Source organism: Astyanax mexicanus, chromosome 5, assembly GCF_023375975.1.
Source record: "Astyanax mexicanus isolate ESR-SI-001 chromosome 5, AstMex3_surface, whole genome shotgun sequence".
Taxonomy (NCBI): Eukaryota; Metazoa; Chordata; class Actinopteri; order Characiformes; family Acestrorhamphidae; genus Astyanax; species Astyanax mexicanus.
The window spans coordinates 44,351,535-44,375,790 of NC_064412.1; the positions used below are offsets into that span (position 1 = coordinate 44,351,535).

At 40.1% G+C, this 24,256-nt stretch overlaps 1 protein-coding gene and 1 long non-coding RNA gene across 3 annotated transcripts in view; both read left to right on the top strand.

The window, feature by feature from the left end:
• The window catches only part of LOC125802204 (uncharacterized), a 162,184-nt gene that overhangs the window by 120,030 nt on the left and 17,898 nt on the right, over positions 1-24,256 (top strand). The gene's annotated exons all lie outside the window — the stretch shown is intronic.
• Positions 1-24,256, top strand: part of zc3h10 (zinc finger CCCH-type containing 10) — a 45,979-nt gene that overhangs the window by 19,347 nt on the left and 2,376 nt on the right. For both annotated transcript variants that reach the window (XM_007239163.4, XM_022662014.2), the window contains exon 2: positions 7,950-9,246. In XM_007239163.4, coding sequence (XP_007239225.1) covers positions 8,050-9,246 — 1,197 coding nt within the window. In that variant the 5' untranslated portion in view covers positions 7,950-8,049. The remainder of the gene's footprint in view (positions 1-7,949; positions 9,247-24,256) is intronic.

Consider the following 24,256-nt stretch of genomic DNA (forward strand, 5'->3'; position numbering starts at 1 on the left):
TTTAGGCACATAATAATTGTCAATACTATAGGCTTGTATGAAGATCAGATCACATTTTATGACCTTTTTGTAAAAAATCATAAAATTCCAAAGGATTCACATACTTTTTCTTGTCAATGTATTTAATAATGTGGAATTTTGGAGAGGAGCGCTGTGTAGGAGAGGAGCGCTTTGTAGGAGAGGAGCGCTTTGTAGGAGAGGAGGGCTGTGTAGGAGAGGAGCGCTTTGTAGGAGAGGAGCGCTGTGTAGGAGAGGAGCGCTGTGTAGGAAAGGAGCGCTGTGTAGGAGAGGAGCGCTGTGTAGGAAAGGAGCGCTTTGTAGGAGAGGAGCGCTGTGTAGGAGAGGAGCGCTGTGTAGGAGAGGAGCGCTGTGTAGGAGAGGACCGCTGTGTAGGAGAGGAGCGCTTTGTAGGAGAGGAGCGCTTTGTAGGAGAGGAGCGCTGTGTAGGAGAGGAGCGCTGTGTAGGAGAGGAGCGCTTTGTAGGAGAGGAGCGCTTTGTAGGAGAGGAGCGCTTTGTAGGAGAGGAGCGCTGTGTAGGAGAGGAGCGCTGTGTAGGAGAGGAGCGCTGTGTAGGAGAGGAGCGCTTTGTAGGAGAGGAGCGCTGTGTAGGAGAGGAGCGCTGTGTAGGAGAGGAGCGCTGTGTAGGAGAGGAGCGCTGTGTAGGAGAGGAGCGCTTTGTAGGAGAGGAGCGCTGTGTAGGAGAGGAGCGCTGTGTAGGAGAGGAGCGCTGTGTAGGAGAGGAGCGCTGTGTAGGAGGGGAGCGCTTTGTAGGAGAGGAGCGCTGTGTAGGAGAGGAGCGCTGTGTAGGAGAGGAGCGCTGTGTAGGAGAGGAGCGCTTTGTAGGAGAGGAGCGCTTTGTAGGAGAGAGGAGCGCTGTGTAGGAGAGAGGAGCGCTGTGTAGGAGAGGAGCGCTTTGTAGGAGAGGAGCGCTTTGTAGGAGAGAGGAGCGCTGTGTAGGAGGGGAGCGCTTTGTAGGAGAGGAGCGCTGTGTAGGAGAGGAGCGCTGTGTAGGAGAGGAGCGCTGTGTAGGAGAGGAGCGCTGTGTAGGAGAGGAGCGCTTTGTAGGAGAGGAGCGCTGTGTAGGAGAGGAGCGCTGTGTAGGAGAGGAGCGCTGTGTAGGAGAGGAGCGCTGTGTAGGAGAGGAGCGCTTTGTAGGAGAGGAGCGCTGTGTAGGAGAGGAGCGCTGTGTAGGAGAGGAGCGCTTTGTAGGAGAGGAGCGCTTTGTAGGAGAGGAGCGCTGTGTAGGAGAGGAGCGCTGTGTAGGAGAGGAGCGCTTTGTAGGAGAGGAGCGCTGTGTAGGAGAGGAGCGCTGTGTAGGAGAGGAGCGCTGTGTAGGAGAGAGGAGCGCTGTGTAGGAGAGGAGCGCTTTGTAGGAGAGGAGCGCTTTGTAGGAGAGGAGCGCTGTGTAGGAGAGGAGCGCTTTGTAGGAGAGGAGCGCTGTGTAGGAGAGGAGCGCTTTGTAGGAGAGGAGCGCTGTGTAGGAGAGGAGCGCTGTGTAGGAGAGGAGCGCTTTGTAGGAGAGGAGCGCTTTGTAGGAGAGGAGCGCTTTGTAGGAGAGGAGCGCTGTGTAGGAGAGGAGCGCTTTGTAGGAGAGGAGCGCTGTGTAGGAGAGGAGCGCTGTGTAGGAGAGGAGCGCTTTGTAGGAGAGGAGCGCTGTGTAGGAGAGGAGCGCTGTGTAGGCAGTGTTGGGAAGGTTACTTTTAAAATGTAATCCCTTACAGATTACTGATTACATCACTCAAAATGTAATTTGTAACGTAATCAGTTACATTACTTCAAGTGAGTAACGTAATCTGATTACTTTGGATTACTTTAAATATTGTCATTTTTTTAAGCCTGAATGAATGTAGCAACCACATATTGCATATTATTATTTTATTTTTCTTTCCAGTTAACAAATAGATAAACAAATAAAACAGCCTTTTCAATCACTCTATAAAAATACTTATGAAACCATTTCATCAAACAATTTTATGAAACACTTCTATAAATTGATAATAAAACCATTTAAAACCAAACAATGTAACAACAACTGTAAGTTATCTATTTGCAGGTTTGCCACCAGTGTTAATTTTGACAACAAATTTTGATTTAGTCTTAGTCATAGTCTTGTGACGAAAATAGCATTTAGTTTTAGTCACAATTTAGTCATCTGAAATGTTTTTAGTTTTAGTCGACTTAATGTCATAAGAATATAGTCGACTAAAATTACAGTAAATTTAGTCGACTAAACTGTAAAAGGGTGTAAATGTAAATGCATTTTTCATCAGTTCCCTTGAATTATTAACTCTACACTTATACGAAATGAAACGTTTAATAACCACTTGAGTAATATTGTTAATGTTTGAAAGTGAAATATATTTTTTATATGATTTAATGTATATTATTATTATTGTAGGTGTGTGACTATATATATTTTACATTTAAAGCATTTGCTCTAGAAATCAGGTCATTAAAAATCTGAATAGTTAAATTATAGTTTGAACAGCGTTGTAGATGCAAAAAGAGCTTTTAAATGATCTAGTTTTATCTCCAGCACTAACCCAGCACACCTACTGGAGCTACAGTCTATAAATGAGATCAGAAACACACATTCACACACTGTGCTGTAGAGATGCTCTCAGGATGTACTGAGAGACTTCATGAGTTAAAGTGAGAAACTTATGAGAAAGTGCTGTAAGGAATTTACACAGACTTTTGGGTTCAGAGATTCACTTATTTTATTGTTTTATTTTGGATATATTATTGAGTTCCTTTCTGACCTGTTCCTGCTTTAACACTAGCTATATCTTTCCCACTTTGAGACTAAACAGATGATCTGATCTTAATGAGTTCTGTAACAGTTAGTGCACTGCTGAGTTAAACACACCATCAGCTCATGAAATAACATCAGTGTTAAAACGCGGATCTCTGCATGGAGATCTGTGTGACTCTGGTCTGCAGAAGCTGAATTGTGGTGTTTTTACCGGAGATTGAGTCGCTCCACGCGGTTTACACGTTATCTTGTTTTTCGCAACGTCAAAGGAGAAATATATCGCCCCTCTCTCTCTCCCTGCTGAACGAGTTAACTTCCAGTCGAGCTCCGTAAGTATCGACAGGTTAATTCCCGGGTTTGTAACTGAGCGCGTGGCGCCACCTTCGCTAAAGTAGCAGTGATTGGATCTCTTTTTAACTGGTCCCTTCCTTTCACAGAACTAAATCAGTTCTGATTGGATTTCGTTCCTGCCAAATATTTTCTTCTCATTTTTATTCGTTGACCAAAATGTCAGTTAATTTCGTCTCGTTGTGTGTGCGGAGCCGCTGTCTGCCCCTCCTCCCTGTGTGTGTGTGTGTGTGTGTGCAGCGAGACAGGAGGAGGGGCAGACAGTTCCCTGTCATATCAGAGCGATTTCACCGCAAAATGTTATTTGCGTTTTGTCAGTGTTGGATTGGAAGAGCAAAAATAGGAAAGTACCGCAATGTAACCCTTTTATTTTAGCAGAGTAACTGTAATCTGATTACCACTTACTGAAGCAGTAACTGTAACGGATTACAGTTACTTATAATTTGTAATCTGATTACGTAACGCCGTTACATGTAATCCGTTACTTCCCAACACTGTGTGTAGGAGAGGAGCGCTGTTTAGGAGAGGAGCGCTGTGTAGGAGAGGAGCGCTGTGTAGGAGAGGAGCGCTTTGTAGGAGAGGAGGGCTGTGTAGGAGAGGAGCGCTTTGTAGGAGAGGAGCGCTGTGTAGGAGAGGAGCGCTGTGTAGGAGAGGAGCGCTGTGTAGGAGAGGAGCGCTTTGTAGGAGAGGAGCGCTGTGTAGGAGAGGAGCGCTTTGTAGGAGAGGAGCGCTTTGTAGGAGAGGAGCGCTTTGTAGGAGAGGAGCGCTTTGTAGGAGAGAGGAGCGCTGTGTAGGAGAGGAGCGCTGTGTAGGAGAGGAGCGCTTTGTAGGAGAGGAGGGCTGTGTAGGAGAGGAGCGCTTTGTAGGAGAGGAGCGCTTTGTAGGAGAGAGGAGCGCTGTGTAGGAGAGGAGCGCTTTGTAGGAGAGGAGCGCTTTGTAGGAGAGGAGCGCTGTGTAGGAGAGGAGCGCTGTGTAGGAGAGGAGCGCTGTGTAGTAGAGGAGCGCTTTGTAGGAGAGGAGCGCTTTGTAGGAGAGGAGCGCTTTGTAGGAGAGGAGCGCTTTGTAGGAGAGGAGCGCTTTGTAGGAGAGAGGAGCGCTGTGTAGGAGAGGAGCGCTGTGTAGGAGAGGAGCGCTTTGTAGGAGAGGAGCGCTGTGTAGGAGAGGAGCGCTGTGTAGGAGAGGAGCGCTTTGTAGGAGAGGAGCGCTGTGTAGGAGAGGAGCGCTGTGTAGGAGAGGAGCGCTGTGTAGGAGAGGAGCGCTTTGTAGGAGAGGAGCGCTGTGTAGGAGAGGAGCGCTTTGTAGGAGAGGAGCGCTTTGTAGGAGAGGAGCGCTTTGTAGGAGAGGAGCGCTGTGTAGGAGAGGAGCGCTGTGTAGGAGAGGAGCGCTGTGTAGGAGAGGAGCGCTGTGTAGGAGAGGAGCGCTTTGTAGGAGAGGAGCGCTGTGTAGGAGAGGAGCGCTGTGTAGGAGAGGAGCGCTTTGTAGGAGAGGAGCGCTTTGTAGGAGAGGAGCGCTTTGTAGGAGAGAGGAGCGCTTTGTAGGAGAGAGGAGCGCTGTGTAGGAGAGGAGCGCTGTGTAGGAGAGGAGCGCTGTGTAGGAGAGGAGCGCTGTGTAGGAGAGGAGCGCTGTGTAGGAGAGGAGCGATTTGTAGATGCTTTGTTCCGTATTCTCATAAATGTCCAATCCACATGTCTGAAACTCACATCCCGCTCCGCTGTGCTGCTGCAGCAAACACCTACAGACACACCCCCGCCCTATCACACACACACACACACCACACACACACACAACACACACACACCACACACACCGGCACTGCTCTAAAACCCCACGCCTTTTTAAGTCTCCGCTACAGACAGTAAGTACTCCGCGAAATCGCCGCAAAAATACAGGCGTGCGTGTGAAGAGGGGCGTGAGTGGAGATGATTATAAGTTGTTAAACGTGTCGGTGAGTGTTTTGGGTGGCGCGCGGTGTCTCTCTGATATCAGATGGATCAGGAGAGCAACACTCCTCACACTCAAAGTTTCACTGCCCGAACATCAGTCTCACAGTCCTTCATCCCCCACTCATCCCCTGAAACTGATATTTTACAGATAATTATGTTAATATCTGGTTGTGATTTTGCCAGAAGATGCCAGTGCATGGGGCAGAGCTTATTTTAGTATACTATTCTGGTTTGATTTGATTAGTATGTTGAGTTTTGTGAAAGAATGATTATATATATATGGCAATTTAAAGAACAAATCTAAATAAAGTATATATTAAATTTTCTAATATATAAGGATTTAATTCATACTTATTTATTTTGCTTTGTTGATCCAAAATGTCTCCGGGAGATCACTGACAGCCGTATTACTAGGGTTGCAACGGTATGAGATTTTCACGGTATGATAACCGTCTCAGAAAATACCGCGGTATCACGGTTATCACGGTATCACAGTTTGTTACATATATTATTAAACTGACCCTTAAAGAAATTACAACAAAGGTTTTTTGTTCAATTAACCATTTATTGTAGAAACCTGGAACAATTACATAGATAATGTCTCCTTAAAAAAATAAGCTGTACACCATCAGGTGAAGGAAACCAGGTTTTTCCACTACTCTTAAGGGCATTAAGAGTGTATAAAAAAAAAATATATATATAATATATATATATATATATACACACATACACACACGTGTCACACATTACATGTACTCTAAGAAGTAAAGATCCTGTATTTAAAATATTCAGTACAATTATTTAAGTTTAGAAAGAGGGGATTTATTTCTGACATGATCCTCACAATAGAGATTTCTATTTTAAGGCTTTCACACCGAGTCTGGTTTTAACATATGAAAAACAGGCACGTCAGAATTTGAAAATTAACGCATGTAAATGAATGGCGTCTTTCACATCCAGTCCGGCCAGGACCTTTACACGGACACGTGAATCCATCGTAGCACGCACTTCACGCCTGTACCTGCGTGCCCAAATTTCGGATAACTCAGCGCTTTTGCGGGCGCTTACCGCATGGGCTGTGCACGACTACAAAGAGGTTTTATTTAGGTTCAGATTAAAATTATAAACTAAACACATACTTTGCGCTGCACAGCGGGGTGGTGTTCTCGGAGATGGGAGAACAGGTTTTTGTCCACCTTTACCTTATTACAAATCGGATAACCATCCTCGGGTGCGTTCGGCGGGTATCCGAAATAGTCCCACACTGCTGATTTTAGTTTAGCCTTTTTTAGGCGGACGGAGATTTGTTTAGTCTGATGAACTTTCTGCCGTTCTCACCGCTGTGTGCTGAGCAGCTGAAGCTGAGCAGAGTTGCGCATGCGCGGGTGAGTTTCTCCGCTGGCTTGCGTTTTACCGGTAATAAGCAAACACACACGGTATGGTAACCGTGCATTTTAATACCATGGTATACCGTGAAACCGGTTACTGCTGCATTACTCACAAAAATATAAACATTTCAACACAAAATACACATAAATAAAAGTAATTATTTGTCAGATTAAAAATGTTTGAACAGATTCCTGTGTATTTTGTATCAAAATGTTTATATTTTAAGGAATATAGTGTCCAGTGATCATTACATAAAATATGTTTGGATGACCCGATTTCCTTTCAACTCATAAGAAAAGCACCAGCAAATACTGTTCAATTTAAGTAAAAATGACCCCATGGTTCAAAGAGTGTCCCTATAGTTATTGGGAACAAAAACACATCTGCTTGACTGTTAAAAAACATGTAAATAGCACGTAAAGCATAGCCATGGTAAATGTAAAACTATAAAAATACTGTTTATAGTCACCTATATGACCATAATGTTTAACAGTAAAGAAAAAAAATATCATTGAAACCAATGACACTTGTTCTTGATAATGTTTTATGGGGTGGTCTAAACAAATACTGCCTGAAAGATCCAAATTATTATGTGGAATAATAGTTCATTAAAAACGATTTAATATATGATTTGTTGTACTTTTTTACATCAAATAATTAAAAGTAACTATGTAAATTTTACACAAAGTACATTTTAAATTGAGTACTTTTTTACTTTTACTCAAGTAGATTTTTAAATAGGTACTTTTACTTGAGTAGATTTTTAGCAAAGTAAAGGTACTTTTACCTTATTACATTTTTTCAGTACTTTTTCCACCTCTGCCCAATAGTAATCAGAGCCTTAATTTACAGCCTTTGTATTTTATATTATATGTACTCCTAACAGTACAGTAAGTTACAAACCTATATAAAAGCCCAGTAATGCAAAAATTTAATAAATAAATAATAATAATAAAAATACTGTGATATACCAAGAAACCGTCAGAATCCCCAGAGGAAAAAATATAGGGTATATTTAATATTTTTATTTTGTGGAGAGTTTGGTCTTCACAACATGGCACACTCACCTTCTTGTTATTCATAAAAAAAATTGTTCTAAAGTTACATATTGTTGTCATTATTTTATAATAGTTTACCTTCTTTCTTTACCTAATTGTTTTACGCATAATCCACACTTTTAGTTGCTTTAGGCTGCTCAGTTTAACCCCAGGCCCCTCTTATAACTCTTATTTCTGCCTGTCTTGATTTCACCTACTGCGAAACATTGTTACTGCAACTGGAAACTGAATATAATGCTGGCGATAAATAAGCCGTAATGCTGTTGTTGCTGTTGTGTGTGGATTTATTGCTATGAGATTTTTAAATTTATCAAACTATGGAATAACAATAAAATTATGCTTAAGTCCAGGACAGTTTATAGGCATAGGAAAACTGGTTTTGAGTATACTTACTATTATGTTATTGACATTGTTAATGTAGCTAATCACTAAAACTGGCTTTTTGTTTTCTTACAGCTTAACTGAAACAAGTCGAATCTAACTGGATTCTAAACTGCTCATGTCTTTAAATCTGTTGTCAAAAGTCACTCAGGCCTTCTTCCTGGCCCACACATGAATGCAGGATTCCTTCTTGGTTGCGCTGAGTGCCATGCCTGACAGAGATAGCACCTACCTGGCAGGTGGCGGCGGCGGAGGAAGCAGTGCGGTGGGTGTAGGTGCAGTAATAGTAGGGGAGGACGGGGGAGCCAGCTCAAGTTTGTCTGGAGGTGGAGGAGGCATAAGCGGAAGCACTGCTGGCTGTGGCGGGGTCGGTGGTGGGTCTGGGACCATGGGATGTGGTGGTGCCCTGGGAAACGGCCATAACTGCGGAGGAGCCAGTGGAGGCTTTGGTTCTAGTCTGGCCTTAGACGGTGTGTGTCGGGACTTCTTGCGCAATGTATGCAAACGTGGTAAACGATGCCGTTTTCGCCACCCGGACTTCAATGAAGTGCCAGATCTGGGTGTGCAGAAGAATGAATTTATCTTCTGCCACGACCACCAGAACAAGGAGTGTGTACGCATCAACTGCCGCTTTGTTCACGGCTCCAAGGAGGATGAAGACTACTACAAGAAGACTGGCGAGTTGCCTCTGTGGCTACGTTGGAAAGTAGCTGCGGGATTGGGCTTGTCACCTGCAGATCTACCACAAAATCGAGGAGAAGCTCCCATCTGCAGGGACTACCTGAAAGGGGAGTGCCAGCGGGGGAACAAGTGCAAGTTCCGCCATGTGCGGAAAGACCACGAACACGAGGCGTCTCGGGTTGGCATGGGGGGCATGATTGGTGTCGCCGGTGCGGTCAGTGGAATGGTAAACACAGGTGGTGGGGGAGTGGGGGGCAGTGGTGGGGCCTGTGGTGGGATGTCCGGGCTGGTCGGGGGAGGTGTAGGGAACCTGATGGGAATGGGAAGCCCTAACCTTGGAGGATGCAGGGAACAGGTATTGTGCAGTGGAGGAGGAGGGGGCTCCATGGGCAGCTGTCTAGCTATGGGGACTGCCAGTCAGCGACGCTATGACAGGGGTGCATGTTCAGTCTATGACCCACTGTTTGAGAATGGGCTGTTTGACGCTGGGTCACTGGAGGCCCCTGTGGACCACACTACTCTTCAGCTGAAAAGAAGGCGATTGGAAGGGCTTCGATTGGCTGATGGTGCTAGCGGAGGACACTATGAACTGGGGGTGCAGGCTACCATGACCACCCGGCCTTTGGAGTACCGTCTCCTTGAAGAGGAGAATGCTTTGCTGAGGAAGAGGGTGGAGGAACTTAAGAAACAGGTGAGGAAGGAATTGAGCAAGTTGATAAACACTGTGATGTTAAGATATCCATGGGGGGGAGTATTTAAATGATAGTGCTTGTTAGTGTTTTTATTTAATTACTTTTCTAAGACAACATCTTCTAACCATTCTTATGAAATGTAGACACACCTGGACATGCTATTCTCTTGTTAGTGTTTGCATTGTGTAACATGCACAACAACACGTTTCATCTTTCCAAAAAAAGTTATATATGCAGCTACTCTAGTGTTTGTCCTCCATTAAAGTATCTCTGTGTTGTATATGCATGCTGCACATGAAACTGTGTTCTCAACCTCTATTGTCTGCAGCAGCTAGTAAAAGAAAATATCTAGAAAAACAAGTAGATCAGGAAAAGCATTGTGTCTACGTCAACCCATGAATTAGTTTTCATGGCCTCGCCCACCTTGGCTCACAACACATTGCTGAAACTACACAGCCAGGCACGTCTCGCCAGATAGGAGCTAACAGTGCTAGGAACAACATGGCAGCTTGTTGCTGTGTTAATTGGGCAAATAACACAGTGTTTTATGCTTTGCCCAGTAATTCAAAGCATATGAACAAATGGTTAGAATTTGATTTGTCTATGAAACACGACCAGCGAAGTGCAACCGAGATGAGTAGGTGTATGTTTAAAACAGTTCTGTTTACACTAGTTAAAAATCCACTGGGTTTTGTTCCAACTGCCTGGGTGGCTCTGCTGCAGCTCAGCCAACAAAACCCCAGGGTGGATTTTTACTTTCTGGACCTGAACTACCCACCTCTGTGTGTTTGCATAGGTTTACATAGGATGTTGCATTTTGCAGAGAATCTAAGACTAGGTCAATGGCTGAACTGCACTTAGCAGGTTGTAAAGTAACATATGACATGTTATTAGTGTAACAATTAGGGCTGGCCCAAATAGCGTTTTCTGAGCTCCGGATATTCTGCACTGATTTGTAGCGAATATTTGAATATTCATAAAAAAAAGACATATTAAAAACAAATGAAAAGTACAAAAAAATGCAATCTCACTCCCCCTTAATCCACTGCAAAATTTTCCACGGACCTCCAGCCCCTTTCCTTATCCGGGTGGGGCTCATTAAATATCTACTAGCGACAGATTATATCTGTACTCTACCATTTATTTCACTTCAGTCCTGAATATATGGAGTGCAATATGTCTTTTTGAGTTTTCACCACAGAATTTCTGCTGCCCCATACCACGACTTAGCGTTTTATTTTTTTTTATATATATATATATATATATATATATATATATATATATATATATATATATATATATATATAATTTAATTTTTGTACCGGTGTTCACTATATCATTTTGATTTTTTAGAATTCGTTTAGAAAAGCAGTAGAAGAAGTGCCAAATCCCTGCAAGCCTCACACCCATTAATCCACCTGCGGAGCTTTAAATGCACAGATCAGCTTTTTTTGTGCTGAACTTTTGGATCAGCACAAAAATCACAGTGTGATTTGTTACATTGAACATAGTTCTACGTCACGCCACGGACCATTTTCTTCAGCCGAACCCAACAGAGCGCCAGGAAAGCAGTGAGGCCCAAATTCGGGCTTGGGGTCAGTCAGAGGTCTACAAACAATTCCTTTTGACTTTATGCTTGGTGTTTGCGCTCTGACATGCAGTCCACTGTGGGACCTTATATAGCAAAACTGTGCTCTAACCCTGCTTGAACCTTCACACTCTGCTCTTACTGGTGCAATGTTTGTAAAACTTAAATGTTTCGGAACATCAAACCAGTTTCAATATTAGTCAAAGACAACACAGGTAAACACAAAATGCTATTTTTAAATGAAGGTGTTTATTATTAAGGGAGAAAACAAACAAACCTACATGACCCTGTGTGAAAAAGTGATTGCCCCCTAAACCTAATAGCTGGTCCACCCTTAGCAGCAACAACTGCAACCAAGCATTTGCGATAACCTGCAATGAGTCTTTTACCGCGTTGTGGAGAAATTTTGGCTCCACTCATCTTTACAAAATTGTTGTAATTCAGCCACATTGGAGGGTTTTGGAGCATGAACAGCCTTTTCAAGGTCATTCCACAGCATCTCAGTCAGATTCAGGTCAGGACTTTGACTAGGCCACTCCAAAGCCTACATTTTGTTTTTCTTCAGCCATTCAGAGGTGGACTTTCTGGTGTGTGTTTGGATCATTATCCTGCTGCAGAATCCAAGTTTGTTTCAGCTTGAGGTCATGAACAGATGTTCGGACATTCTTCTTCAGGATCTTTTGGAAGACAGCAGAATATTTCCATTTATCACAGCAATCTTCCAGGGCCTGATGCAGCAAAACAGCCCCAGACCATCACACTACCACCACCATGTTTTACTGTTGGTATAATGTTCTTTTTCTGGAATGCAGTGTTTCTTTTATGCCAGAAGTACTGAGGGACACACACCTTGCAAAGGGTTCAACTTTTGTCTCATCGGTCCACAGAATGTTTTCCCAAAAGTCTTGGGGATCATCAAGATGTGTTCTGGAAAAAATTGAGACGGGCTTTAATGTTCTTTTTGCTCAGCAGTGGTTTTCATCTAGGAACTCTGCCATGTAGGCCATTTATGCCCAGTCTCTTTCTGATGGTGGAGGCATGATCACTGACCTTCACTGCGGTAATTTTGGGCGGCCGGCCACTCCTGGGAAGGTTTACCACTGTTCCGTGTCTTTGCTATTTGTGGACAATGGCTCTCACTGTGGTTCACTGGATTCACAAAGCTTTGGAAATGGCTTTATAACCCTTTCCAGGCGGATAGATCTCAATTACCTTCTTTGGATCTCTGCATGATGTGTAGCTTTTAAGGATTTTTTGGTGGACTTCACTTTGTAAGGCAGGTCCTATTTAAGGGATGTCTTGAGAACAGGTGTGGCAATAATCAGGCCTGGGTGTGGCTAGAGACAGTGTACTCAGGTGTCAGAAACAACAGTGATGGTATGTTTTAACAATGGGACAATCACTATATATATATATCCTTCTAGCTTTTGTGTGACTGTATTTTCGATTAATAAATCAACTTTTATTTTCACACTGGAAAAACATTGAAGATGTTGCTGAGCATTTACAACATCAAATTGATAAAAAACATTAAATAATAAATTACAAATAATAAGGAATAAAATAGTAAAAAATAACTAACTAAAAAAAAAAATATATATATATATATATATACACTGTGTTCCAAATTATTATGCCAATAATATTTTCTCAGATTTTCCAAAATTACCTATATGAATTGCAGTTATTGTAATTTTCCAGTCATCAACTATTATAGTACAATTGAAAGATTTTTGAACAAACTGCCAATGATAACAGTATAATAAAAAAAAAATAATACACTCAAAATGCACTCAAAATGCATGTTCCAAATTATTATGCACAGCAGAGTTTTCAACCTTTTCATTTTTATGAAGAACAAAAAAATGGTCATTTGTGAAATTATAAGCATTAGCAAGTTATTACAAACTGAAATCAAACAGTTTTCCAGTCAAAACTTTATTCTAGGTGATGTTACATTTGCACATAGGACCCCTTGTTCGAAAGGATCTTCTGAACTCTCTAGTTCATTGAATTTGTCAGGTTTTGGATGGTATCTGCTTCAATTGTCTTGCATGAGGACAGAATACCCTCCCAGAGCTGTTGCTTACATGTGAACTGCCTCACGCCATCCTAGACACTCCTTTTGATGATGCTCCAGAGGTTCTCAATGGGGTTGTGGTCAGGGGAGCATGGGGGCCACACCATAAGTTTGTCCCCTTTTATGCCCATAGCAGCCAGATATGCAGATGTGTTCTTTGCAGCATGAGACGGTGCATTATCATGCATGAAAATGATCTTGCTGTGGAATGCACGGTTCTTCTTCTTGAACCATGACAGGAAGTGCTGTTTGAGAAACTCCACAAACATTATGGAGGTCATCTTTACCCCTTCAGGGATCCTAAAGGGCCCGACAATCTCTCTCCCCATGATTCCAGCCCAAAACATTACTCCACCTCCTCCGTAGCTTTGTTTGCATGGGGTGTCCATCAACCAGCCATCCACCACTCCATCCATCAGGATCATCGATTGTTGCACGGCACTCAACGGTGAACAAAACAGTTTTGAAGTCAGTCTTCATGTATTGTTTGGCCCACTGGAGCTGTTTCTGCTTGTGTGCAGTGGATAGAGGAGGTCGACAGGATGGCTTATGCACAGCTGCAAACCTCTGAAGGACCCTGCATCTTGTTGTTCGGGGGATGTTGGAGGCACCAGCAGCTTCAAAAACCTGTCTGCTGCTATGACAAGGCATTTTTGCAGCTACTCTTTTAACCTGTTGTAATTGCCTGTTGGAAAGAGTCCTCAATTTTTCCTTATCAGCACGTACACGTGTGTGCTCTGAGTCAGCTACATACTTCTGGATTGTGCGATGATCATGATGAAGTGTCTTGGCAATGTTGATTGTAGTCATGCCTTGACAAAAACACTCCACAATTTGTTGCTTCTCAGCAGCCGACACATCCTTTTTCTTTTCCATTTTGGCTTAAAATGTAGGCTGCTTAATAATGTGGGACAGCCTTCTTAAGTAGTCTTGCTTTTAATTGGACACGCCTGCCAAACTTATTAGCACAGGTGTCTGCAATTGCTTTCAGTGATATAAAGAGCCCTGACACACATCACCATCAATGAGTTTAACTGACAAACAAAAAAAATCTTACTTTATCACTCCTAAACACTTTTTGCATAATAATTTGGAACACAGTGTATATATATATATATATATATATATATATATATATATATATATATATATATATATATGTAAAACAGAATTCTAAAATTCTAAAATACCATAAAAACAAATTGAGACATAAAAAGTAAAAAATATATAAAATAAATAAAAAGATAATAGTAAAAGTAAAGTAAAATGTTAACAATGATAAGAAATAATAAAATAAATAAAAAGTTTAAAATGATTAAGTGATCCAAATGAGCTAGACTTCAACGTTTCCTGTAGTGAATTCCAGCTCACTCCTGCACTGTAGCTAAAAGAAGATTTTCCTAGTTCATTAAAAACTCTTGGTACCTGACAGTTGTTTCAGCCACTCGAGCAAGTCTGATATGTATTATAAAGGTCCAAGCACCTAGGGCCAGTTGTTCAAAAAATTTAATCAAAATGATCCAGATTTGGTCATTCTGTTTTTTGCTATCCAGGATCAGGTGATCTGTCTTACTTTTAAGCCAGTTTTTCAAAGCAATATTGAATTGGATCACCCTGATCCAGATACACAGTTTTCAGGATTACCTAATCCGGATTACCAGCTATGTAAAGAACAGGTAGAAGAACCAACATGGGTTGATGACTCCTTTTCTTGCAGTAACAATACCTGTGCAGGCACGCTTCTATACTAATCATTGCAAAACAAGATGTGCAATTGAGCATTTAAATGGAGTTCTGAAGAGCCTTAACTATTTGCGAGTCGAGCCACAGGGAGCATGCCACATAACACTTGCATGTATTGTCCTTCTCTGTGATGTTTATGATGCACTGTGACATTAATATACAGTGATGAAAGACAGTGACGTAGATGAAAAAATGAATATATATTATTCTATTTTTTTTGTTATTGAAATTTATTTCATGGGGTCAAGATCATTTTATTTTTACTATAGTGAAAGGCTTAATTGGTAGCCTATGTCTACTTTATCACTGTAACGGTTATACAGGTCAAGTGCAAAATAAAAATAAAAGTATATACACTAAATTGTACAAATGTATTTTTTTTTACTTTAAAATGTTGATTTTAAAGTTTTACTACATTTTCTTCCTAAAATCCACCTTGAAATCCTACCCCTTGTTGGGATCAGGGTAATCCTGTTTTTTTGGATCAAAATTATCCAAATCCTACTGAAAAGTTTTGAACAACAGAAACTGAAGGTTTAATCCATTTACAAATTAGGATTGGATTACATGATATGATCCGATTTCAGAACGCTTCTTTCCCTTTTGAACAACCCATTTTCCAGATTTGATTTTTTTTTTCTTATTAGGTGACGAACCTATTGTTTTTGCTAGAATTCTTCTTCTTCTTCTTCTTCTTCTTCTTCTTCTTCTTCTTCTTCTTCTTCTTCTTCTTCTTCTTCTTCTTCTTCTTCTTCTTCTTCTTCTTCTTCTTCTTCTTCTTCTTGTTCTTGTTCTTCTTCTTCTTCTTCTTCTTCTTCTTCTTCTTATTATTATTATTATTACCAAGTAACCGAGTATTATCATTAACGAAAACGAACAAAATAATGAAAACTGAAAGTAAAAAAAAACATTTTCATTAATTGAAACTAATAAAAACAGTAATTAAAAGAAAAAAAGGTAATTAACTGGAACTGTACTGTGTGTTTATAAAACTAACTAAAACAAATTGAAATTACTGATAGAATACACTTTGTTTTTGTGTTTGTTAATTTATTTATAAGCTCTGTTTCCACTCCAGCAGTTTTAAAGCGGGTGGTGTTGTGCCGATTCTGCTGGGGGTCGTATTCGGCACAACATCTCGTGGTCGGTGGTGTTAGTTCTTATTATAACGTTCGCGCTAACTGCAAAATAACGACAAAAACCTGAGGAAACTGCGGAATGGGATTAGAATATGAGCGTGAGGGAGATAAAAGCACATGTTCTGTAGTGAAACAGGAGACACAGTACCTGTTATGAGTTATAGTATGCCTAAATTTCCTTCGGGATAAATAAAGTATCTATCTATCATCTATCTATCTAGCTCATACACCAGAACACCCCAGGCGGAGGATAAACTGATAAATCTCTCTTTCTCTCTCTCTTACTCAGATAATTTTGGGGAAAATTGGGGAAACCTTTAAAGTGAGTTTTTGAGTTTGTTTATGTGTTTCTCAGATTGATATCTCTGATATGATGTGTAAAAACTAATAAAACCTAGCAAACTCACTCTAAAAACAATTACAAAGGGGAAAACTAAGTAAAATTAAAACTATTATAACATTAAGTAACAAATCAAACAGATCTGGGAGCTTCTCCACTTGTCTGCGTTTGACGTGCAGCGCGGTGTTCAGCTGTTCTTACACATTTTTATTAAATAATAGGCCTGCGCTCCTTCAGTGTTTCAGTGTTAATTAACATAATTCTAAACAGATTTCGCTCATTCAAACGGCCCGAGAACAACCAGTTTACGGTGGTGTGGAGAAGGTGGAGAACCGTTGCATCCCTAATAGCTGGAGTAAAAATTCTTTCACTATCTTGTCCCGGCAAGTCATTAATGAGTCATTGGGTGTTTTTAGCTCCGCCCACGCTCAACACTGCCCTCTTTGACAAAACCACAAAACCCGAATTTTTGTACTAGTCGTAGGTTTTTGCACATATTCCAACAATATATGTATCAGAATGTTCAGCAGAGTCCCCTGGTCAAAAATTACATAAAAATTTGAATATTTGTAAAAAGATGGCCATGCACAAAAATGTCCTCCTGGAGTAGAGGTTAGTTAACATAAATGGTTAGATATCAGGACTGTTAACTTGTATGCCAATGATATTTAGCAGTTTTGTTGGGAACATGATTCTGTGGAAGGCATTCAAGCAGCGTATCAAATGAAGCATAGGTGGTGCTATAGAACCCAAAAACCTGTTTCTCAACAACCACTTAACCAAATTAATTGCTGATAGATGCAATGTAAAGTAAAGTGCAGGGTGCAGAGTTTGTATGGGTGTCAGTGGGGTGTGTTGGGCAGAACACTGTTCTACTGGTATTTCCACAACATCATCATGGCACAAAATATTTAATTTATTTTTAGTAATATTTGATAAAATAAATAATAATGCAAAGCATCTAAATTTGGTTGTAAGAAGGTGCTGGGTTCCTTTGTACTCAAAAAAATTGCAAAAATTGCCTGAAAAAGGAACATTTTGCCATGGTTGATGAGTGGCATTTCTATAAAACACTCACCTATGGGCTGTAAGACCTAGAGGCATGAAACTTGGTCATCTGGTAGTACTCCCTCAAAATGAGCTTGATCGGCCTCAAGGGGGCGCTATAGCGCATTGTCCTAAAAATCGCGTAAACAAAAATGTTCAATTTTTAAACCCTTTTTTCCTTGTTCCTTGGGACATGACAAATAAAAAAAAATTGAGATTTGCATGCCAATAGACACATACAGACAAAATAAAAAAAAAAATAATAATTTAAAAATCTATAACTCAAGAAGACATGCTCAAAAAAAATCTGAAACTAGAGGTTGTCTGTAACATTTCGTTCAAGTAGTCCAATAGGGGGTGGTATAATTAAAAGTCAAGAATCATTTGACCAATCAACACACAAACATACATTACATATATATCTGGACCACCTGATCTTGATTACCAATTTTGAGCCAAATCAGGCTTTTCTTCTCTCTGCAATCATTAAATATCTACTGATAGACATATTTCTGCCTCACTGATAGACTGAAATGTGGTGAAAGGTGGTCATTTGCTGCATAATTTTTATAATTTTAAATTCATAATTTTAAAGTCATGCTGGTCAATCAGCTTTGCTGATCATCCAGCTTGGTTTTTTCAGCCATGCTGATCTTCCAGCTTTGTCATTATTGACCAGCATGACCAACCAGCTTTGTCATGCTGGTCAATAAGCTTGGTCATGCTGATCATACTAGTCAACCAGCTAGAACATATACTTAAGGGGCCTCTTTGCCTGTATTGTTTGTATCCCGTAATTTACCGCTTGTGGCTATATTTATTAGGGGTCAGAGTACGTAGTGCTAGGAACCCTATTTGAATTGTTCTGATTATTAAGTCGCCGTGGAAAAGCCAACTTACTGTTCTTCTTCTTATTATTATTAAAATTTAATCACTATCTCCTCTTACAGTTTCTGACATAGAATCACCAAATTTTGCAGTGTCGTAGGTAGGGTTGGGCGGTATTGAAGTTTTACCGGGGTATTATTTCATAATAATTAAAAGGTAATTATTTCACCTATTTATAGTGAAATAATTACATTTTAATCATTTCACAGGAACCGTCATGCTGCCGCTGCTCCTTCTGTTCTATAGGTGTTGGGTCTAATAGCGCTGGTAAAGCTTTATATTATGTTTGTTAAGTTACTGCTTTGAGATTAGTAACATTAGTGGCTCTTAAATTGTTGCTTTATTCCGTTTCTTTGTTGTTGTTGTTTTTTTTTTCTTTGTTTGGTTTCGTCGCCCAGATGCAGTTTATTTACTTTGGAATATTTGTGGTTTTTTATATTACTTTAATTCTTACTATTTCTCTATTTCATTCTATTTTCGGTTATTTTCCTATTTTATATCTATTTTTCTGTTTTATTAAATGTTGTTGAAAAGATTCTCAATTCCAAACAAATCTATTATTGCATTTCCAATCTCCTGCCAAAATCCGGCCAATTCTAGACATCCCCAAAAAAAGTGAAAATGATCAGCCATCTGAGTACCACATTGCCTCCAGCACCATCCTTGCTGTTTTCCTTTTGCTATCAGGGCTCTTCTTTAGGAGTGTAAAAAACCTAACCAAGCATTTCCTGTTGCCAAACTGCCCCTTTGGAATACTGATCTCTTTTAGTTATTTGTTATAATAATCTCTCAATTGTAGATATCTATAAAAGTCAAATTGTATAGTCAGAAGCATGTATGATAAAAATGTCCTTTCTTTAACCATTGGACAGTAGGCAATTATTCCCTTTTTAACCCACTGTTTAAATCTTGTATCTATTGTAGCTGGTTTAAAATGTTTATCATATCCTGCCCACCTCAATTTTCAGCTGTTCAGTTATTTGTAATTTCTTGACCGCTTTAAACCAGACTGTTAGGGCAAGATTAGTCCATCTGTTTAGGTTATCAGTAATATTACAATCCAAATAACTGTTTCCAAGTAATGACTATAAAGGGGTAGATGTTTGAGTTATTTCAAAAGTTTTCCATCTAGCTTCATACTCTGGGTTACACCAACATGCTAAGTTGTGCTGCTGTTTAGTAATCTCGTAAACATGAAAGAGCTCTCTCTCCCTTGTCTTTGGAAAGCTGTAACGTCTTGTATCTTATCCTAGGCCTCCTTCCACTCCATATAAATCTTGATATCCATGTGTCCCATTCCCTAAACTGTTCTTGAGAAATAGCAACAGACGTAGGAGAACACTTATTTTTATGACTTCTATTCGATTCGACAGATCTAGCGGTGATAGAGACCATCTATCAATGTCCGATTGTTGCTTTATTTATGGGGCCATAATTACTTTGGTACAAGTCTTAAGTCTTCTTTGGTAAATTTATACCCAGATATTTGACTGTCCCATTTAAATGTATATTTTTCTTTCATTTCTTTTGCAGGTTGATAAGTGTATGCAAGTATTTGTGTTTTGGATACATTCAATTTATATCCTGATAGAGTTCCGAACTGTTCCAAAAGGGAAAAAAGTTCTGGAATACTGGAGTTGGGATTTGCCAGGAATAAAAGCACATCGTTTGCATATAGACAGATTTTTCCAGTTACTATCCCCTGTATTTTAGGGTTTTCCCTCACTGCCTGGGCCAAGGGTTCCATGAAATCGGAAGAATAAAGTCAGGGGCAATGGGCACCCTTGGCGTGTTTCTCTTTTTAACCGAATTGTTTTTGTTAGATAGCCATTTACCCTTATTCTGCCAGTTGGAGAAGTATATAATGATCTAAAACATTGTGTGTTAATTTCATTAAAACCCAGTCTTAAAAGCATTAAATATATATAATCCCATCTAACTGAGTCGAATGCTTTTTCCGCATCTAAGCTAATCAAAACTGAGCTAATATTTTCTTTTTGAATATAACTAATTGTATGTAAAGTTCTTCGTATATTATCTTGTGTCTGTCTGTTTTGTATGGAACCTGTTTGATCTAGGTCTACTAATTGTGGTATAATATTTTATAGTCTTTAAAACAACTGAGTAGTAAAGGCATTATTTGACCTTTAAATAACTTGTACCACTCTGAGGGGAAGCCATCACTTCCAGGGGCCTTATTTGTTTTTAGTCTTGAGATAGCTTTCTCCATTTCTATTTCAGTAATTTCTGCATTCAATTCTTTATTTTGGGCTAGACCTATGTTTGGAAGATCTAATGATTCAAGAAAGGATTTTATACTGCTAGTCCCTGAAACATCATTGGAATGTGTTCCAATTTACTACTTAAGATTTTGGTGTTGGGGTTTCTAACTTCACTAACTGTGTTTATAGCCTTTTGTTTTCATAATCTCCATGACAGAAGTTTAGTTGCCTTTGGGCTCACTTCGTAGTATCTTTGTTTGGAAAACCTAGCTCGTTTTTCTATCTACTTATCAAACAATTCATTAAGCTTCTGTTTCAATTTTTTAATTTCCTTTAGTATTGTAGGTGTCACCTTTCTTGGCATGAGCCATTCCCAACTCTTGTAGAGAACTTTGAAGCACCTTATATCTCTTTTGTTTCTCTTTAATCAATTGTGAAGATATTGATGTTAATTTGCCACGGATTACTGCTTTTTCAGCATCCCATAGAATACTGGGATTAACTTCATTATTATCGTTCTGTTCTAAATAATTTGTTATATCTTGTTTAATTTGTTCTAATACTTGTTCAGAATGCCTACATTAAGTCACCATCAATTATTTTTAGGTTTAATATTTAATTGCATTGTCAAGTATACCCCTGCATGATCTGATAGGTCAGGAACTTCTATTGAACAGTCCACTCTTTTATGTCTGTCAGATTCAAACATCATAAAAGAATCAATCCTTGACTATACATTATGCCTCGCTGAATAGAAAGTATATTGTATATTCTCCACATGTCTATCATTTCCAGTTCTTGGACTAAATTATTTATAATTCTAGTCTGTGGGAGAGGCTTTGCTTGTGAGTTATTTGAGTCCAGTTTTGGTTGGAGTAGAGTGTTCATATCCCCTGCACATATTAACGTACCATACATGTTGTTGGCTATATGATCAAATACTTTAAAAAAAAATTCCAGTAGAATTTTATATGTTGAATAAGGTCACTCCTTTGTGATTTAATTTCCCTTTAACCAGTATATACCTCCCTTCCTTATCATTTGATTGAGGAATATACTCAAAATTCACCCTGTTTGATATTAAAATTGCCACACCCCTCTTTCGTGCCGAACTATGAGAGGGACAAAAACATTATGGTATCCCATTTTCTTAATTTTTCTTGTTCTTTATCGGATACATGTTTCTTGCAAGAATACAACTTGTATTTTTTCTTTCTTTATTTTAGCAATAACTTACTTTTTTTAACTGCACTGTGCAACCCATTAACATTTAACAAAATGAAATATTATTTATGCTGTTCCATAAGCCCACCAAGTTAAACATTTTAGCAAAAGCATGGCCCAGTCTGCGTTGTGACAGCCTCCTGAACCTTGTACAATGAACATTCCAACAAAAACATGGTAAGAAAAATTAAAACAATGTTAAATGAGTTTTCACTTTTGAGGCTTACTAAAAGCCTAATTTCTTTGAAGGGAGACCAAGCCTCTTTTCTGAAGAGGGCCCTTCCAGCAAACATTTATTTTTAACTGCTAGTGTCCCAGTCATTTCTATACTTCAACATAAGATGGGTACAGTACTGTGCTATCATTGTTTTACACTTCAATATTGTTTGTACATCTGTGTATTTTACTAATAGACTTGGTTGTCCATCAGGGACATAATTTTTCTCGTTTCCACTTACTACTACTTAAGAGTTTGGTGAACCTTTTGCTCCTGGAGAGACATGTTGAAAGGCTAAGAGCTTTTCAAGAATCGCCACCTGCTTTCTCCCAGGTAGAACGTTTAAGTCCGACTCTCTTGTTAGCTCCACACTAGGTGCATCCAGCTCAAATCCTCGTTTCCTCATATCTTGTACAGTGTCTGCTGCATTTTCATAGATTTGAGTGCCACTTTCCCAGAAAAAAATTCACCCCTCGGACCTTTAATGCCCTGCGTACGTCTCCATATTCTCATAATCCCTTTTGCTCAGAATCTCAGACACATGGTCGTGATCAAAGTAAATCCGCTTGCTCTTGTAGTAGATCTCTCTCTTTCTCAATGCAGCACGCAGCACCTGTTTTTTGACTAACAGACCACGAAGGGCGGGGGCTGTGCTCCTCCACCTGGCTTCGGTACCAGCGGTCTGTGAGCTCGCTGAATGTTCAACTCCTCCGTGATTCCTAGCTAACGATCTTACCCACAAAGGCTACGGTTTTGCCACTCTCTGCTTCCTCCGGTATGTCATAAATCCGGACATTTTTCTGCCTTGAACGGCTTTAAATGTCCGTCAACTTGGCTTGTAGGGAAACTTGTTTCTCTAGGGCTTCAAGGTGTGCTTCCCTCATGTCCGTGTTAACCTCTTCCAGTTCAACAACACAACCTTCCATTTCTTCTACTTGAGCCGCCGTTGTATTAAGCTTCTCAGCGGCATTGTTCATTTTCTTGTTAATGTCATCCTTGAAGGCACTGAACTCCTTTCTAATGTCTGACCGAAACCCTTGTCTAAATTCAGCCAGTTCTAGCCGCAATTCCGCTCGTAGATACTGTATTTCGGCACAGATGGCGTCCATACTGTCTCGGTATATGGTGTTTGGAATTAGCATCCAACCTAGGCTTCTGCGCTTCCTTTATCATACAATCCCCCAGCCCTTTTTCTTTCTCTCTTTGTGGCATTGATTTTCCTCTGACCCTTCTTTGTTTTTCCGCCTCCATATTTTACTTACTGAATATCAAACACACGTGTAGAATTCTTTCTATTCGGAGGAATTACACTGATTTGACTGGGAGATGAGCTCTTACACAGCCTCTCACACCGGCGCCATCAAGAAAACCCCCCACTATAAAACCTTTTTTTAATCGCTATTAAAACTGCTCCTAGTATGCTGTGGGTCTATAATATTTACACTATATTTGGAATTAAAAATTAAGTCTCCTTTGCAGATTGTGAATCCATATATCCACTTACTGCTATTTTTTTTATTAATCCCATCTTTAAAAAATATTTATATAATACATGTAAAAATGTAATACATGTAAAAATGGCACTTATTCAGAAAGCTGGGGTTAACTTTTCAACGAACGGGCAAATCTACCTGCCCATTGGGACCCTGAAATATTTTGCAATTTTTTGGGGGGGGGGAGGGGGTTTGTGATCTCTACTCTCTCCACAGTCTTTAATAAGAAGCACCTGGAAATTCCTTCTATAGCTTCCTGTAGAACAGGGGTATTTAATAAGAATTCAGTATGGTCCAGTTAGAAAAAATTTCGTCAGGCCAAGGTCCGGACCGTTGTCATTTACAACTTGTGTTATGATTCAGCGATAACTTTTGTATACCAGGGGACGGCAATCAGCGGCCGTGAGCCAGATGTGGCCCACAAGCATGAAACATCTGACCCGTGAGGTTGTTTGAACTATGTTTAAAAGTATATATAATAATAATAATAATAATATTAATAATAATAATAATAATAATTAAATGCCTCTTTGGCCAGATTTTGTATACATTCCTTCCCTGTCTCTCTGTCGCACTCTGCGTGTCTTAATTTTCCACCCGTTCTCATTTTTCTGCCTGTTCTTATCTAAGGCGTTTTTCGCGGATGCGTCCAAATTCACTAGCCGAGGTAGCCACATCTGCAAAGATCTGATTGGCAGAGGAGAGCTCCGCAAAGCTCGTATACCGTAAAGATGTCGCTTTAAATGAACACTGTGAAAATTTAATTTATCTGAGTTTATAGGTTTGGGTCCGCATTGGACAACGTCTGGGTCCGGACCGCGGTCCACATATTAGTGAACCCTGCTGTAGAAGACCTATGAAGTTCTCCTATCTAAATCACCCTTACATTAGAATTCTCGGTTGGCTATGAAAAGTGCTTGCCACAGGGGGTGCTGCTAAGTGCTGAACATTTGATTTTGGCTCTTTTTTCTTTTTTGTTATACAAAAAGGAATGCATCATCTTTAACTTAGCATTTCATTTTAATCAT